At 43.3% G+C, this 15,707-nt stretch overlaps 1 protein-coding gene across 7 annotated transcripts in view; it reads left to right on the forward strand.

Moving 5' to 3' along the window:
* The window catches only part of RAPGEF5 (Rap guanine nucleotide exchange factor 5), a 183,866-nt gene that overhangs the window by 123,744 nt on the left and 44,415 nt on the right, over nt 1–15,707 (forward strand). For 6 of the 7 annotated variants that reach the window (XR_004986512.2, XR_004986511.2, XM_036429202.2 and 3 more), the window contains exons 10-11: nt 472–584; nt 1,016–1,104. Coding sequence is in view for 5 of the 7 variants with exons in the window: in XM_036429202.2 (XP_036285095.1) it covers nt 472–584; nt 1,016–1,104 (202 nt within the window). In the remaining 2 variants the exon portion in view is untranslated. The remainder of the gene's footprint in view (nt 1–471; nt 585–1,015; nt 1,105–15,707) is intronic. The other variant, XM_036429199.2, reaches the window with a different exon arrangement.

Here is a 15,707-nt window from a genome sequence, read left to right on the forward strand (position 1 = left end):
TCCCCTTCTAAAAGAGTGATTGTTTAATAAGCATTCCCCATGCAACTTATATGTTGTGTTTTGTGAAACTTTGGGTTCCTTCATTCAAACCATTCAGGTAGCTTTAACAATGAACAGTCTGAATCCTTATCCCCACTTTATGGGGTTTCTGTTTGCTTTATTTTTTTAGCCCCTTTTCTGCCCCCATGCATAAAGGTCATCTCACTTAGCTCTACTGCTGTCACAGGAGTTCCTGAGACCCAAAGGCCTCGTGACATGAAAACACTTCAGAGTATTTCTGTTTCCCTCACGCTTTCTGTGTCTGTAGAACTTGAGCCTGGACACTGTCCAAGAGGGAGCTTCTTGGCCAGCCTCCTAATTTATTCCGAATCTTCAGAGAAATTACGGCACAAAGCAGCTCATGAAAATGCCGCTCTAGTGAGTTCCTTTTTAATTTTCTCTCCTGTTTTCCTTCTCGCGTCCCCACGACAGCAGGATGGTGAGGTGACCACAGTCAGGGAGCAGGAGCAGAGCGTCCTGGTGCTGAGGAAGGTGCAGCGCAGAGGCCCGGCCCCCCCAGGAGGGAGCGCTGACAGCGATTGGAGGTGAGTTTCCTCCGAGCTCAGGCTCCCGCTTCCTCTCGCCACCCGCCTCCCTTCCCCGCTCCCTCCTCTGCCTCCTTCTCCTCCCCCTCCTTTCTCTCTCCCCGCCTCTCCGCGTTCTAGCTGACTGCAGAGCTCTCGGCAGCCAGATGGACTCAGTTCCCAGGGAAAGCCCGAGATGGCCAAGATCTCTTAGCGTTTAGGGGATGCCTTTGTCAGGAGCCGGGCACAATGGGCAGCTCCCGGCTGCGGGTCCGAGACCCGCACTTGGAGAGGAAGGACAGCACGGGGCTCTCGGACCGCCCGCTGCCCCTGCCCACCTTCGATGTGCCTTATTTCAAATACATTGACGAGGAGGACGAGGACGATGCGTGGAGCAGCCGCTCGCAGTCCTCCACGGAGGATGACTCGGTGGACTCTCTGCTCTCTGACAGATACGTGGTCGTGTCCGGGACCCCCGAGAAGATCTTGGAGCATCTTTTGAATGACTTGCACCTGGAAGAAGTCCAGGACAAAGAAACAGGTAAGACCGGGCTGTCTCCTGCTTCCAGGCTCAGCAGCGGCTGCCCTTGTCCCTGTGTATCCTTAGGAGCAAGCCTCCTGCTGTGGCCACCCTGCCGGGGGGGGGGGGGGGGGGGGCGCTGATCCAGCGTATGCTCTGTGCCTCCCTCGGACCCGTGCCGTTTTGTTTAAATCCACTAAATGGACACACGGAGATCCTCCGAGCGGCTGCTGCCGGGGAAGTAGCTGTACAAAGAGGAGGAGACGCAGGCAGATGTTCTGGTTTCTTGGGCAGTTTTTACCAGACCTTACCTAAAGAGAGCTGGCCAGAGGCCAGTGTTCAGTGGGGAGAAATGCAGACCGTCAAGGGGTTAAGGAGCATTCACCTGGCCTGTGGGGGGCTCTGGACTGGGGGAGCAGCCTCCCAGGGAAATGTCACAGTTAATGCAACTGCTCAGCAACTAATAAGCTGAGCAACTTGTGCCTTTTCCCAAGTGGCTTGCACGCCGCTCAGAGCACGCCCTGCTGTACAGAATAGGATGCACACAGCCCCTCCGTCCAGAAATTACAACTCACTGAAGTCTGACTGATCCAAACCCTTGCCTTTTGCCCGTATCGCTCTCACCTTTGCCCTCTTGCAAACACTACTGTTCATGTACAGAGGGACTAGCCCCACTGTCTTTCTCACAGGAGGGTGAGTACTTGCTTCTCTTCCCCAGATTTGTAAATTGTTCCAGCCTGGGGCAATCATTCCCATGCCTAGGCTCCTGGCCACAGCCTGAGTCTGGTAACTCGATCCCCTGACGCAAAGGCACTTTTTGCTGCCACCAGGGCACCTGGGATGCCCCCAGTTTGCGATCATCGATCATCGGGTATTGACTGCAGCAGGAAGAGGCACTTGTCAGTTGTCTCAGTACAAAGGAACTCCGAAGGTTTTCCCAGACAGGAAGGATTATGACCTGACAGCATCGGTGGGAGCAAGAATGTCCTTGGATCCCAGAGGTTTCCCTGAACCTAACTCACTGAAGTTTGGCTCTCTGTTGCATTCCAAAGGGCATTAAGAGAAACAAGGATGTGTGAGATACGTAGGTGGGTAAGGAAAACAAAGCAAAATGACCCAGTCAGGTTTCCTACAGTAATGTTATGTTTTATCTCAAATTTCAGATAAGTACTTTATTTTGCACAGGTATGTTTGGGGGGCGGGGGGGGGGGGGGATCAGTAGTTGTCATTTGTACACAAACAAGCCAAAGGAGAAATGTAGTCTCGTGGCATTGGCCGGGTGTTTTTGTGAGCCCTTTGGCTAATAGTCTGTGCGCTTGGGCACCGCTCCCTGTCCCCCTTCATCAGAGAGCACCTCCAGGGTGCCCGGGAACTGATCACCTGACTGCCTCTCACAGGTGGTTGGGACTAGAACACCAGCAACTCACCTGCCACAAAGAGGACACCTTTAAACATGTGTAGAGGTCCGGGGAATTAAATGCTTTCTCCTTAATAGCACCCCAATTTATTCTTTAACACAAGACTTTGTGCCCAGGGCATATTGAGAAAGGTAGAAATTATGAAAGCCAGCCCAAGGCCTCGCTTGATTTCTTTTTCTTTATTTCCTGTTGCCATTGGTTTCCTGTGAAAGGTGGCCAATCACAAGTTCCCGCTGTCGAACACTGGGAGTAAGAAATCACCCCGCTTACGCTTCCTCATGCCAGGAGTTGCCTCCTGTCGGGAACTGGTGCTGTGCATGGTGTCTGGTGACTGCTATTCCACTTTCTTATCAATTATACCAATCCTGGGATCAACAGTGTCACTTCAGCCCCATGCTCAGAGGACGAGAGGCAGTGGTCTGACCCAAGTTGGGACCAGAATACTGGCAATTCGCTGGTGGCAGGAGGGGACGCCATTTGGGGTCAGCCTCTCCTCATTCCTTCTCCTTTTCTTAGAGTTTGGAGGACACACTTTAGATGTTCTACAGACATTTGAGGGGGGAAATGGTAAAGACTTCTCTGACCAAAGGAGAATTTTAGGACAATAAGAAAGTCAACTTGAGATTGACGTGCATGTAACAGGGGTGCCTATGTGGCAGTCACATGCAGTTCTTTAAAACTCTGCGCACAGTGCTGTCGACAGAGGAGCCACCACGTGGCTTTTGTTGATAAAATTGAAAGAGATCATCAATATGAAAGAAAATACATCTTGTGTACAAATTGCAGGACACTGAGTATGAGTGTGTTGTCGTTTGAATGCTGAAGGAATCACATATGGAAAGTCACGGAGGCTCCTTGTCACTGAGGGAGGTGAAGTCTAGTTCTTTATCTTGGTCCGGCCGGCAGTCCTCATTACAAAAGGCTCTGTGTGCAGGAGCCTGACAGAGTCACATAAACATATGGAAGGCAGATGGAGGGGAATGGGAAGGGGCTGCAATAAAAGTGTGCAGCAGCGTTTTATGTTCTCGAGCGCCCCTGCTAGGGAGATGGAGCCATATGGGGCAGGGTGGAGCCATATGGCAGCTCTCCGCCCGGCCCGAAGGCAGTGAGGGGGAACGGGGTACCTGGGAGGAAATCAATGGTCCCAGAGGGTGCCCTGAACCTGTTCTGGACCTGGCATCCCTGCACCCACTGGAGGTTGGGAAAGATAACCAAGCATGAGATGCAAATTTTTTTCCCATCTCTTCTCCACAAAAGCCACTTAGTTGTGAAAGTGTAGGTGCAGGGCCAAGGGGAAGAAACCTTCTACATCACAAAGGACCAGTTGAAGTGGTTACTCGGTGATGCTAAAGCACAAGTGGAGGCAAGTCTACTCGATTAAATAGAAAAGAAAGGAGAATGTCAGGGCTAGGGAGATAACGTGTTTCTGTGACTACCTGAATTCGTTTGGTATTCTGTTACCAAGTCAAACTGAGTTTTCAAAGCAAAAGTAACTATCAAAAATGCTTAAAAGCAATCTATTAATGCTTTTCCTAACTTATTAGATCCACACAGCACTTATTTGCCTACTCATAATCCCCTATGTGCATACCTTTCCTCTGAGCTGTACCAGGCACAAGGAATGAATGAATGCAAATGAATGAATGATTCTTCCCTGTTTAAAATGGAACAAGTATTTAGTCTGGTGATTGGATGTCTATTTGTGATCATGGAAAGTGATTGAAGCCATTTTCAAAGATTTCCTTTTCTTTCAAGGCTCAAGTTCTAACTTGAAACATTGGGAATGTTCAAGAAAAATCAAACAGCTCTTCTCTCATCTTCCCAGAGTAGGGCAGGCACCATGGGGCATCCCCAGCCCAGGAGAATGACCAGGAAGGCAAGAAGGAAGAGAGAGGAGGAGTTGAGAGCAGGACTGAGGGCCACAGAGGTCCCTGCCTCTCTTTAGCCTTCTCCCCATCCTCGAGAGAATAAAGCATGTTTTATTAGAGATGCTTCTGGGAATAACAATGTCTGTTTCAAAGCAGGGGCGGGGAAGGGGGGACTACATATCACATGGTTTATACAGAGAAAAACCTTCTTATTGATTTTTCTCTCTAAATCTGCAGTATGATGAGTGGACCTTCAGGGAAACACCAGGAAATGCATTACGTGCTCTCCTCTTTTTTTAGTTTCCTATCACTTATTCATCTGTTTGATGACAATGTGCTATGATTGCAGGTTTCCGAGAACAAGAAGCAAACAGAGACTAGGTTAGGGGAACTAGGGAGAGCCTACCAGCTGATTCTTATTAGGCTTGATCTGATTTCTTCAAGGCATGGCAGGTATTTTCTTTAACTTCATGGGTTATCTGGTATAGTCTATGCTCAGGGTGGGAATGTCTCCCCCACCTGCTTTGATCCAGATAGGCGCCTCCGTGTTGCTGGTGAGCTGAGCACCTCATAGGCGGAGCATGTCATTGTAACAAGGCAACAACCTCTGTGAAAGTGCCTGGCTTGTATTATGGGAACCTCTTCCTCTATCGATAAAGTCCAAGCATTATTCTACATCTCCAGCATCATGGCTTTGTAGAGTATTATTGTGCCACCAGAACTTTGAGTAAAGCTAGGCCAGGCACCTTCTGTTTCCAGGCACGGCAAAGGCACGAGACAGCTACCTACAGTGACAGTGGAAATCTCCAAGTGCTGTGGAGGGAGGGAGAGCTGGAGCAGAAGTGCTTACATTAGAATATCGTTTCTGCCCAGCCAGGGTGGCTCAGTGGTTGAGCATCAACCTATGAACCAGGAGGCCTCAGCTGGATTCCCAGTCAGGGCACATGCCCAGGTTGTGGGCTCAATCCTCAATAGGGGGCATGCAGGAGGCAGCCAGTCAATGATTCTCTCTCATCATTGATGTTTCTATCTCTCTCTCCCTCTCCCTTCCTCTCTGAAATTAATACAAATGTGTGTGTGTGTGTGTGTGTGTGTGTGTGTGTGTACATATATATAATATGGTTTCTGCTCTGCTTTCTTATCTTTGTACTCCAGGGTTTATTTCTTTTGGTTTGGTTTGTGTGTGTTTTGGGCAGTTCCCTTAGCTTCTCTTCTAATTACTAATATGAAGAATGCAATGTGTTTTCTGTAAATGAAACATTGGGAGCCTTTATAAATTAGCATTGACAAAGTGATGGGATCATTGGAATTGTGTAAAAATGTTCTTCTCAGTTGCCTCATTTGTGAAAGCTGAGGACTTAGACCACGTGACGTTTGAGTTCCCTTCCAGATTTGAGAGCCAGGATTTGAAGGCTACTCAAGGCACCACTCCATTTAATCCATTAAACTTCCTCTCCATTAGATAGATCGTTATACAGGATCATTATCCTCATCTAATGGACAGAGAAACTAAGAAAGAAGTTAACTAAGCTGTTTCAGAGGTCAAGTGATCATTTGAATCTGGGGATGGACCCAGATATATTCCTAGCTTTATTCCTTTATCATTTTTGTCCAGTGACTAGAATCATGGATGAAAGACATAAATGAAATAAAAACCTACCATTCAACTCTGGCTATATGCCCCAAATCAGGTGCTTTAGTAGCCACTTAAGAGCGATCTAATCTCCAGCACAGACCTGCTGCTTGGTTCCCAGCTGTGAGCCGAGAGACCAATGCATGAGCTCACTGCTCCAAGAAGGTTACAAGAGGTCCTAATTTCAGTGGCTGGTGCTGTATCAGACGTTCACATGAGAAGTGACTGGAAGTCTGATTTTGACTGTGGATTTCATTTGAGGTGTTCATCTTCCAGACTCATCTATCCACAGCCCCTTTGAACATGTGCTATCATGTATGATAGCTAGTGAAGAGATGCTTTTACATTGCCAGGAGATTGTGGGTTAATTAATACTCCTGTTGATAATGAAGCAAGGTGAAATGAAGCGAGACAGAGCCGAAGCATAAGGTCATTAACATGCACTGATTAATAATGGAAATGTGGACGTTTTCATTGCAGCACAACCAGTGGGCAAAAGGAGATGCTTAATGGATAAGGATGCTTTTCAGGGACTGTTTAGTCCCCATTTGGAATGAGAATGGATCATTGCAATGCATTTTCTTAATTGCATCATTTTCATGTTGACTCCACATGACCTCTTCCAATACTTAGAGGTTAAGTATAGCTCTAGAGCATACTACAAGCAAACTAAAGTATTGTAAAGCAATGGTAAATTAATTTCAAGAGGGTCCAAAGGTGGAAATAAAATATGTGAGGGGCAAGAATTACCTTAGAAGGTAGATTTTAACCCTCTTGACTATAAGAATTTTGAAAAACTTGGGCATCTTAGCAAGAAACTTAAGATTTTCTTCTTTGAATGCTTTTAAGGAAACTATCAACCCTTTTCTGGTTGTTTGGAGCCTGGAGGTGAGGTAGAGGGTCTTTGAAAGTTTCCTTCACACTGTGTTCTAGATGAAGTAGTACCCACGTGACTGCTTGTGTCTCTAAAGTTAGTCCTCTTGATGTTACTAGATCAAAGTTCTTGTACCCGATGCTTCAAAAGGCCAAAACTCGCCAAAGCTGGTTTGGCTCAGTGGTAGATCGTTGGTCTGCGGACTGGAAGGTCCCAGGTTCGATTCCAGTCAAGGGCATGTACCTTGGTTGCTGGCACATCCCTGGTAGGGGGTGTGCAGGAGGCAGCTGGTCGATGTTTCTCTCGCATCGACGTTTCTAGCTCTCTTCGACGTTTCTCTCTCCCTTCCTCTCTGTAAAAAATCAATAAAATATATTAAAAAAAAAAAGGCCAAAACTCAAGACATCAGAGTTTGGGTTAAGGAAAGGTTTATTGATTGAGAAAGCACCAACTGAGAAGAATGGGGACTTAATGATGCCTCAAATCCATCTCACTCGCTGGACTAGGTTAAGGGTTTTTAAGGGAATGGAGGAACAGGCATGGGAAAATGCTGGTGGGACAAGTTTTAATTGGAGGACCTTGGCACCTGGCCATTTATGGTAAAGGGGCATCAACACCAGAGCTTCCTGGACAGTGGACCCTTGGCTTCTGAAAAGGTTCTTGTGTTCAAGAATTATGTCCTGATTCTTTGATTTTGGGGACAGGGGAAGAAAAGGGGGCCAGGGTTCAAGACTTTGGTTCCAGATGCAGGGGACCACGTTCTTTCCTCTGCACAAGCATTGGCTGCATGATTTGGTATATCCTCTCCAAAAAGCAACTCAGCATCTCACTAAACAAGATAGAACCATCTTGAGCTGTTTCTGTAGTTACAATGGTCTCAACCCCCTGACCATAGGGGTTTCCCTGGGTACACTGCAGCCAATATGGAAGACCTGGAAATGAATGGACTTTCCTTTTTATACCCATTTGCACATTTTCCCTTATTTACATTGCATTTGCATCTCCTGGATTGCTTTCCCTCCACCTCAAATGCCGGTTTGATATTCATTTTTTTAGATGACTGTGGAAACCTTAGGTATTTCTTTCCCTGTTGTTCAGTACATTTCCAATTTATTAGAATGACTGGAGGATAAGTTATTCCAAGTAATATAATACTCTGGCACATTGAGAGCTGCTAAAAGTGTGTATTTGATTGGTCAGCTTTTTAAAAAATCAGAATATTTAAAATTATAATATATTCTAAAATGTAAAGACTGTTTAATAAGTTCCAAAGTTCATATAGCATTTGAAGTACTAATAGATGTCAGTTTTATTATATGAATAAGATATTGGCTTACATCTGTATTGTCTCTTTGTCATAGGATGAAGGTTGTTTTGAAACACAAATCTTTAGTATAGCCTGTAGTTTTCCTCATAAAAATAAATTTGAGAAAGATGACAGCTTTGTTTTCTTTTTAAATCTGTCTCCCTAATTGCCACCCCTTAAGAATGAAGGCTGCTGCGTCGGTTTCTTTCCCATCTATAGTTCCATAATCTCTACAGCAGGTTCCCAGCAGTTTGGTGCCAATATTTGTTCTTGTAAATTTTTTTCTTTTTCTTTTTTTTTTTTTTTTTGTATTATTTTAAAGGGGAAATGGATTTTTGTTCCTTTCACAAGAAAATGCTGTTCTCAAATCTTAAAGTTTTTCAATGTATCATATTTTCTAAGTGAGCCTGGGTCTATTATCATAATAATTGTGCTTCCGTAGACTATACACTTGTAATTTTCTCAGCGTCCAGGCTCATTCCCAGAAACTTGCTTAAAGGTGTGGTGTAAGTCAGGCATTTGGGGAGCAGCAAATTGAAAGGAGCAACAGATTCTGAAATCCATGGAGACAAGATATTATGTTCAATAGCGTGTTTTGCAGTCTAGTGATTTTAGGGAAACCATAGTTTGACTGTAACATCAGTGCCTGGAATTACTCGACACTGTTGAAGATAATGTCAGAGGATGAAAACACTCTTCTCCCTCTCTGTCTGTCTCTTTGTCTCTCAGGGATCTCAGGAGGCACCTCCCCACACAGTTGATGGATTTAAAGTGAGACCATCAGATGTCCTTGACTGTATGTTTAAATGCTGTGACATTTTCCTCAAGCAAAATTGAGCATCCTATCAGAAAATGGGGGGGTGGGTGGGGAGTGATTTTTCAGTGTACAAGAGTGTACTTCAGACATTCTTACACGTGTGAGGAAAGAATGTTAGTGGATGGCAATTTGTTGATTATAATCACTGCATGTTAATCTTTCACAGCATGTTTCAGGCAAATTATGGCTTCGTTTAAGGGGTGCCTTGCCACGGAACTGCTGTAATTGACAAGCACATGTCTTAAGGGGACATTCTGTGAGTGGGGGGATCTTTGCCTGTAACATACCTGTAATTGAGCTTTTCCTCATTTCATAGTCTTCTCATTATAAGCTTCCCTCCCATTTCCCATTATCTTCATTTTCTGCCCTCGGGGCTTTCTTGCTCTATAATTGAAACCATTCTTTTCATTCGGTTGTAGGTTGCAGCGTTCTGCCTTCTACTTAAGGCAGCTACTTGGCTGGCAATCCTCTCCTCGCGCCGTCCCCTCCATCCCCCCCTCCACACACACACTACCTCCCCCAAATCTCAGAAACAAACACGAACTCACAGTTGTTAAATGTGGCTGAGCAGAACATGGGGAAAACTAAAGTATCTTCTTAGAATGCCCAAAATGTCTTGTTATAACCTAAATAGTGAACAGAAAATTATTTTTAGAGCAATTCTATATCCTTTTCTATTTTCAAGTCACGGTTCTTATTTGTTCTGGGTATACAGGATACTTAATGAATCTTCTAACATTTTTATAGATTTCAGAGAGGAGGGGAGAGGGAGTGTCAGAGACAGCAGGAGCACTGCTCAGCACTGCTGCTCTGAGTTATTTCTGAGTCCATATATTTTTCTAAATTCTTCCCAACTATGCCAAGGGAGGTCCTTCTAGAACCCTGCCCACTGTTCTAATGTTGGAAACTTACTCTAAGTTCCTCCTTTATCCCCTGCTCACTAGTAACAATAGTTAGGTCTGAGCCCCTCTGCCTGGGGCTGTACCTCCTAGGACACTGGGTTTGAAATGGAGAAGCAATGAGAGGTTGTCTATAATAATAAAAGCATAATATGCAAATCATCCGAACAGCAGAACGACTGTCCAAGCAACCACGCTATGACACCCACTGGCGCCAGACCAGCCAAGGCGGGTGCAATGCGATTGATCGATTGATCGGGGCCCTGGCCATCACCCCATGATCGCCCTGCAGAGGGAGGCGGGCAAAGCTATGGTATAGAACACATAATGGTCATTTAAGGGTGGCTGTGTAGTCATTTAAGTAGCTACTGTGTTCCCTTCCCTACTTGCCTCATTGCCCACCAAAACCACCCCTGGCTTCCCAGTGCTCATAAGAATAGGTGTGGTAGGCAGGAGTGGGATGTGCAGACATTCGCATGAATGGATGTTTATAGCCTGGGTCTGTACGTGCCTTATGTGGTTCTTTAATGATCTCACCTGTCAGATGCCAAACCCCTACAGAAGTTGAGACAGTATCTTTTTTTTTTCTCTCTATTTCTTCTTATTATTGTTTAAAGCACATGTGTCAAACACAAGGCCCACGGGCCAAATCCGTCCCGCCAGGCCTTGCAATATGGCCCGCACCACGCTGTCATCACTGCACTCCGCTGCGTTTCCATCACAATGACAGTTTATGACTGTTCAGTAAACCATTCGGCCCGCGATTTAGGCTGGATTTTAGATTTTGGCCCCTTCTCTGATTGAGTTCGACACCCCTAGTTTAAAGTATTACAAATAGTAGTACATATGTCTCCTTTTTTCTCCATTGACCTCCCCCCAGTCTCCCTACCCCCCAACACCACCCCCGGCACATGCCTTCACCAAGACTGTATCTTACAACTCTATCTTCTTCAGAACAGAGATCTCCGTGCTCAGCCATAAGGGATAGGTCTTCGGTTGGGGCCCAGCCTTTCTTTGTGACCCTAAGCCATGTCTCCCTTCCACCTGTGTGAGGAAGGAGGCAGCTATGTGTTATTGATGAAGACTCCACTGGCTGTTCTGGAAACCAGAACACAAAGGCATCCCTGCTGTCAGCTGCTGGTTGAAATATTTATCCCATGAGTACCTTTAAGCATAGGAAATACACTAAAGTAAATTTTCCCTCATTGGAAGCTGTCAGCGTGTGGAAGATCTTGCACCAGATTGTTTAGAAAGAGCGTTAGTTGTGTTTAGTTGCATTTACTTTAAATTGTAAGTTTGTGCAATATCTTTTTATCTTTAATATATCTAGCTATCGTGCTGATTCTTAGCTTTAAAATCGTCAATTGCTAAACCTTAAAGAAAATAACTTCTCTCTAGTATCCCTAGAATTTCTGTTAACCAGAAACAAAAATAAACAAATAAAAATGTGCTTCTCTGAAACTCGGTGCTAATGAATCCCAACAATCTGGGGAGGCGGGGAACTTTCAGAATTGTTACCTATTTCTAGTTTTGAAAGAAAGCTGATAGCAGAGATTCTTCTTGATGCTTGGGAGATAAAATATCATACCTCGTTCTAAGTTGAGTCAAATAGTATTAGAGTTACTGTTTGAAATAACCATGCCCCAGACTTCTAAGTTAAGGTTTAATGTTTAAATTCTTTTTTACTTATTACATCAAGCTTTAGAATGTTTAATTGGCCAGCTTTTAGGAACACAGTTTGTATCACAAGAATGCATTATGTGATATTAATCATACAAGAGGGAGCAACCCAGAGAGGTCAATTATGTTCAACTGAGTGAATCTCACAACTGGATATTAATTTTTGTTGGTAGATGCTGGCAGATTGTATTGAAGGCCACATACCCATGACGATTCCCATGTTCCAATCTATACGGTTAAATAAAATGATACTTGCATTGATCATGAAGAAATTTTTCCTCCTGCCTCATTTATGAGAGCAGCTGCTGTTACTGATCAGCGAGCTCTACCACTGCAGTAGGAGTCTTTGGGGGAAGACACTGTGATAGGCGGTCTGAGAGCTGATCATCAGGACAGCCTGTGTCCCTTTTAGTCTATCTAACAAGAGTATATGCTCCTACCACTTACTCAGAGGCATTGCTCTAAACGTAGGGGTGTCGAACTCAATCAGAGAAGGGGCCAAAATCTAAAATCCAGCCTAAATCGCGGGCCGAATGGTTTACTGAACAGTCATAAACTGTCATTGTGATGGAAACACAGCGGAGTGCAGTGATGACAGCACGGTGCGGGCCACATTGCAAGGCCTGGCGGGACGGATTTGGCCCGCGGGCCTTGTGTTTGACACATGTGCTAAAGCCTTCAGACCAGGGACCATCCACACACCAGATCCCATGGCCTTTGAATGCCCAGGCTCATGAGCCTTTTTCCGGGCACTTTTTTGACACATAAAATCTGCTCTCTTTTCTAATCCTTCTTTCTTGTTGGCTTCTATTACATTTGTATCTCCCAGTTCTCCTATATCTCTTTTCTCGTTCCTCTGCCTTAACTCATCTTTTTCTTACTGTTGCCCAAATGTGAACATACAACCCAGCTCAACCCTCAGACCCCTGCTGACACCTTTCCAGGACTGTGTCTGAGAATTCATCTTGGTCTCAGCCATCGTCCACAGTAGCACCGATACTCACCCAGCCCTCTGTAGCAAGCTCTCATCTCTGAGGCTTTTGCTCAATAACATCACTTAAACCCATGGAACTCAAGCTCAAGGTGTTTGAAAGTAAACACATCCTTATTCCTTACCCAATCTGACTTCCCTGGTGCAGTGAGCATAATCTGTGTCTCTTATCACTCTTCATTTTGAAAATCTCCTCTTTCCCTATAGAAGATGCTGCAGCCTCCTTAGTCTGGTGCTCAAAGTCCCTCTAGGAATTTATTCCAACCTACTTTCCTAGCTTGACTTCTTGTTATACCATGTGATCTCTCCCATGGCTGTTTCACAGTTGTTCTGTGGACCAAGGTATTGAGAAAGAAGCATGGCTTTCAATACCATTCAACCATGAACCTGAAAGCGTGTGTGTGTGTGCACGTGTGTGTGTGCGCATGTGAGTGCACTTATTGAATTACATGGTACATGTTGGCACTGCTCTTCAAAAAATAATGGTAAGTTGTGACATTCCAGGCCAGAAATGGGCCCTTTCAAGTACAAAGCTTTTCTTGTCTCCTTGAAATAAAGGTTAAGCAGAACATATTTTAGAGTGCCTGACATTCCATTGCATCTGAGGTAGAAATACAGGTGACACAAAACTGCTAACGGTACGTAAGGGAATATGAGTTAGTACAGAAATGTCGAATATTCACATTACCTTACTTAGATTAAATGGCCACTATAGGCAGTTGTCTGTCAAAATTCTTTTCATTTGGTAATTCACTTTAACAGATGAGTGGTTTCATTATTGCAGTGCTTATGAGTGTTGAAAAATAACTGAGGTAGTTTTCTCTAATTGCTCCTAAGTAACCCTATACTTCTTGTGATTTTTAGGCTTCAAGGTTTGTTTTTATGTGGGGTTTTTTTTTTTCTCTCTCTCTCTTTTTACAAAAAAAAAAAAAAAAAAAAAAAAAAAAAAAATTAAGCTTAGACCTCTTGGAAACATTTAGCATAGCCTCTATAATTTGATTACCAAAAGGGTCAATACCAAACCAATTACTTTTCCTCCAGGATAAACATCCAGGAGGTTCTAGAAATGCTTATGTTTTGCAGAAATAAAGTGGAAATTATTAGTGCTTGATACACTGAAAATGAGACCGAGAAAATATTTTAATTTATAAATAAAAGAAAAATACATTCAAGTAAAACCAAATAAAAATAGCCAATCCTTTTGCCTTAAAATGAAAACAGATTCTGGGAAGAGCCCTGTATTAACATTATTGGGGCTAATTACAGACATGAGTTCCTTCTACCAATGCTCTAGTTTTGACTACACATAGATGTATTTTATTTCAGGTTATAACACAGTACTTAAAACTGTAATACTATTTCCTTTCAGAGAGGAAGGGAGAGGGAGAGAGAGATAGAAACATCAATGATGAGAAAGAATCATTGATTGGCTGCCTCCCACATGCCCTCTAATGGGAACCGAGCCTTCTACCCAGGCATGTGCCCTGACCAGGAATCAAATAGTGACCACCTCCTGGTTCAACCACTGAGCAGCACCAGCCGGGCTGCCTTCCAGTTTTGATTGCCATTAGCATGTTGCTTTTTTGAACGTAGAGTACTTCCTGTATTTTAAAAAGTCACTAAAAAATATTATTTTATTTTTGAGTACGGGGTATTCCCAAAAGAATGGCTAAGTAGTTTTGTCAGTGATGAGCCAAGAATTGGAATTAGATTTAGTGATTGATTTAATTAATAGAATTTTGAAGAAAAGGTTTTTTTGTATATTGTTACCTAGGTATTCACAGAGTTAGAAATCAAAGTGAATACATCTTTTTATAAGAATGTTAGTGCTTATGGCAACTAGGAATTTGTTTTAATGAAAGATGCTTTTATACACAAAGGTGCTTTTTTGCCTGGTCTTAAGTTACAATTAATTAAGCGCTATAGAATGTAATAGATAATTATAGAGTTAATGTGGATGCCAATGGATTTGCTAGTCTTTCTAAATGGCTATTGTTTTCTAATAGTCTTCAGGGGATCATTTATATAGCTATTGTGGTTCTAAAAATATCTTTAAGTACCAATGGGACAGACTTTTTTGAAGCATGGCTATTATAAAATGCACTTTTACTTGAAGGGTGTCATTTTGATTATATCACTCAATTACTTTCATGTGCAGGAAAAAAAAATAACAGTGCTGAAAAAGAATAAAGGAAAGCCCTTTATAGATAGAAAAATTTCAGGACAATATGCTAATTAAATAGAGAGAAATTCAAGACTATTGGGAATCTGTTCTATTCTTTATGATTTTTAGCAATTGTATTCATTGGGATTTTAGCTGGAGAAGTTTTTATGTAGCCTTATTGTTTTTATTACATTAATATTTCTACAGCAGAGAGGTAATTAGGCAAATGCCTTGAATATTTAATATGGTAGCAACTTTGGGGAAATAAGCATTTCTGGGTCAAAGCCCTTAACAAAATATTGTCATATGCGAGCTGATTAATTGAACCGAATGTCAGGTTGTTTTGTCAGCATCCAACCAGACTCCCAGTCGCTCAGCTCATTACCTAAGGCTGTTCCAGAAAGGAAAGACTGCTTATGTCAGAGTTAATGGTGTTCTTCTTCATCTCAGCTCCTAATGGAGTAAATCCTGATTAGAGAAGCCTTACAACCTAATTCAATGAGCTAAGTGTAAGATCAGCCCAAAGAGCCTCAACCTGAATGTCCTACATTTGAAATGCTGGCTGAGTAAGGGTCTCACTCCGCCATGCAGTGGTTTCTATACGTCACTGGCGCCAACCTAAGGCAGGTTCTAGGCTCGCTCTGGTCCTTGCTGCCTGTATCTACCATTGAATGCAAATAAATAAATTAAATAAATAAATAAATAAATAATTTCAATTTTTAATCACACAAGAGAAGTTGAGGGTTTTCATCAATTACTAGGTATATTTAGTACAAAAAAAATGTTGTGGATGAGCATTCCTCTTTAAAATATCCCAGGGACTCAGATAGTATGCCACTGTTTGACTTTATTTTAAAACCTGAATGAAAGACACATAAAGTTTCAAATGTATATTCCACATTTTTTTTTTATCAGGGTGACCAGCGATATATTTTTGCTGCCAGGTTAACGACTTTGGGGGGCAATCTCTGCAT

The sequence above is a fragment of the Pipistrellus kuhlii genome, unplaced genomic scaffold (genome assembly GCF_014108245.1).
Source record: "Pipistrellus kuhlii isolate mPipKuh1 unplaced genomic scaffold, mPipKuh1.p scaffold_m20_p_10, whole genome shotgun sequence".
NCBI classification, from domain to species: domain Eukaryota; kingdom Metazoa; phylum Chordata; class Mammalia; order Chiroptera; family Vespertilionidae; genus Pipistrellus; species Pipistrellus kuhlii.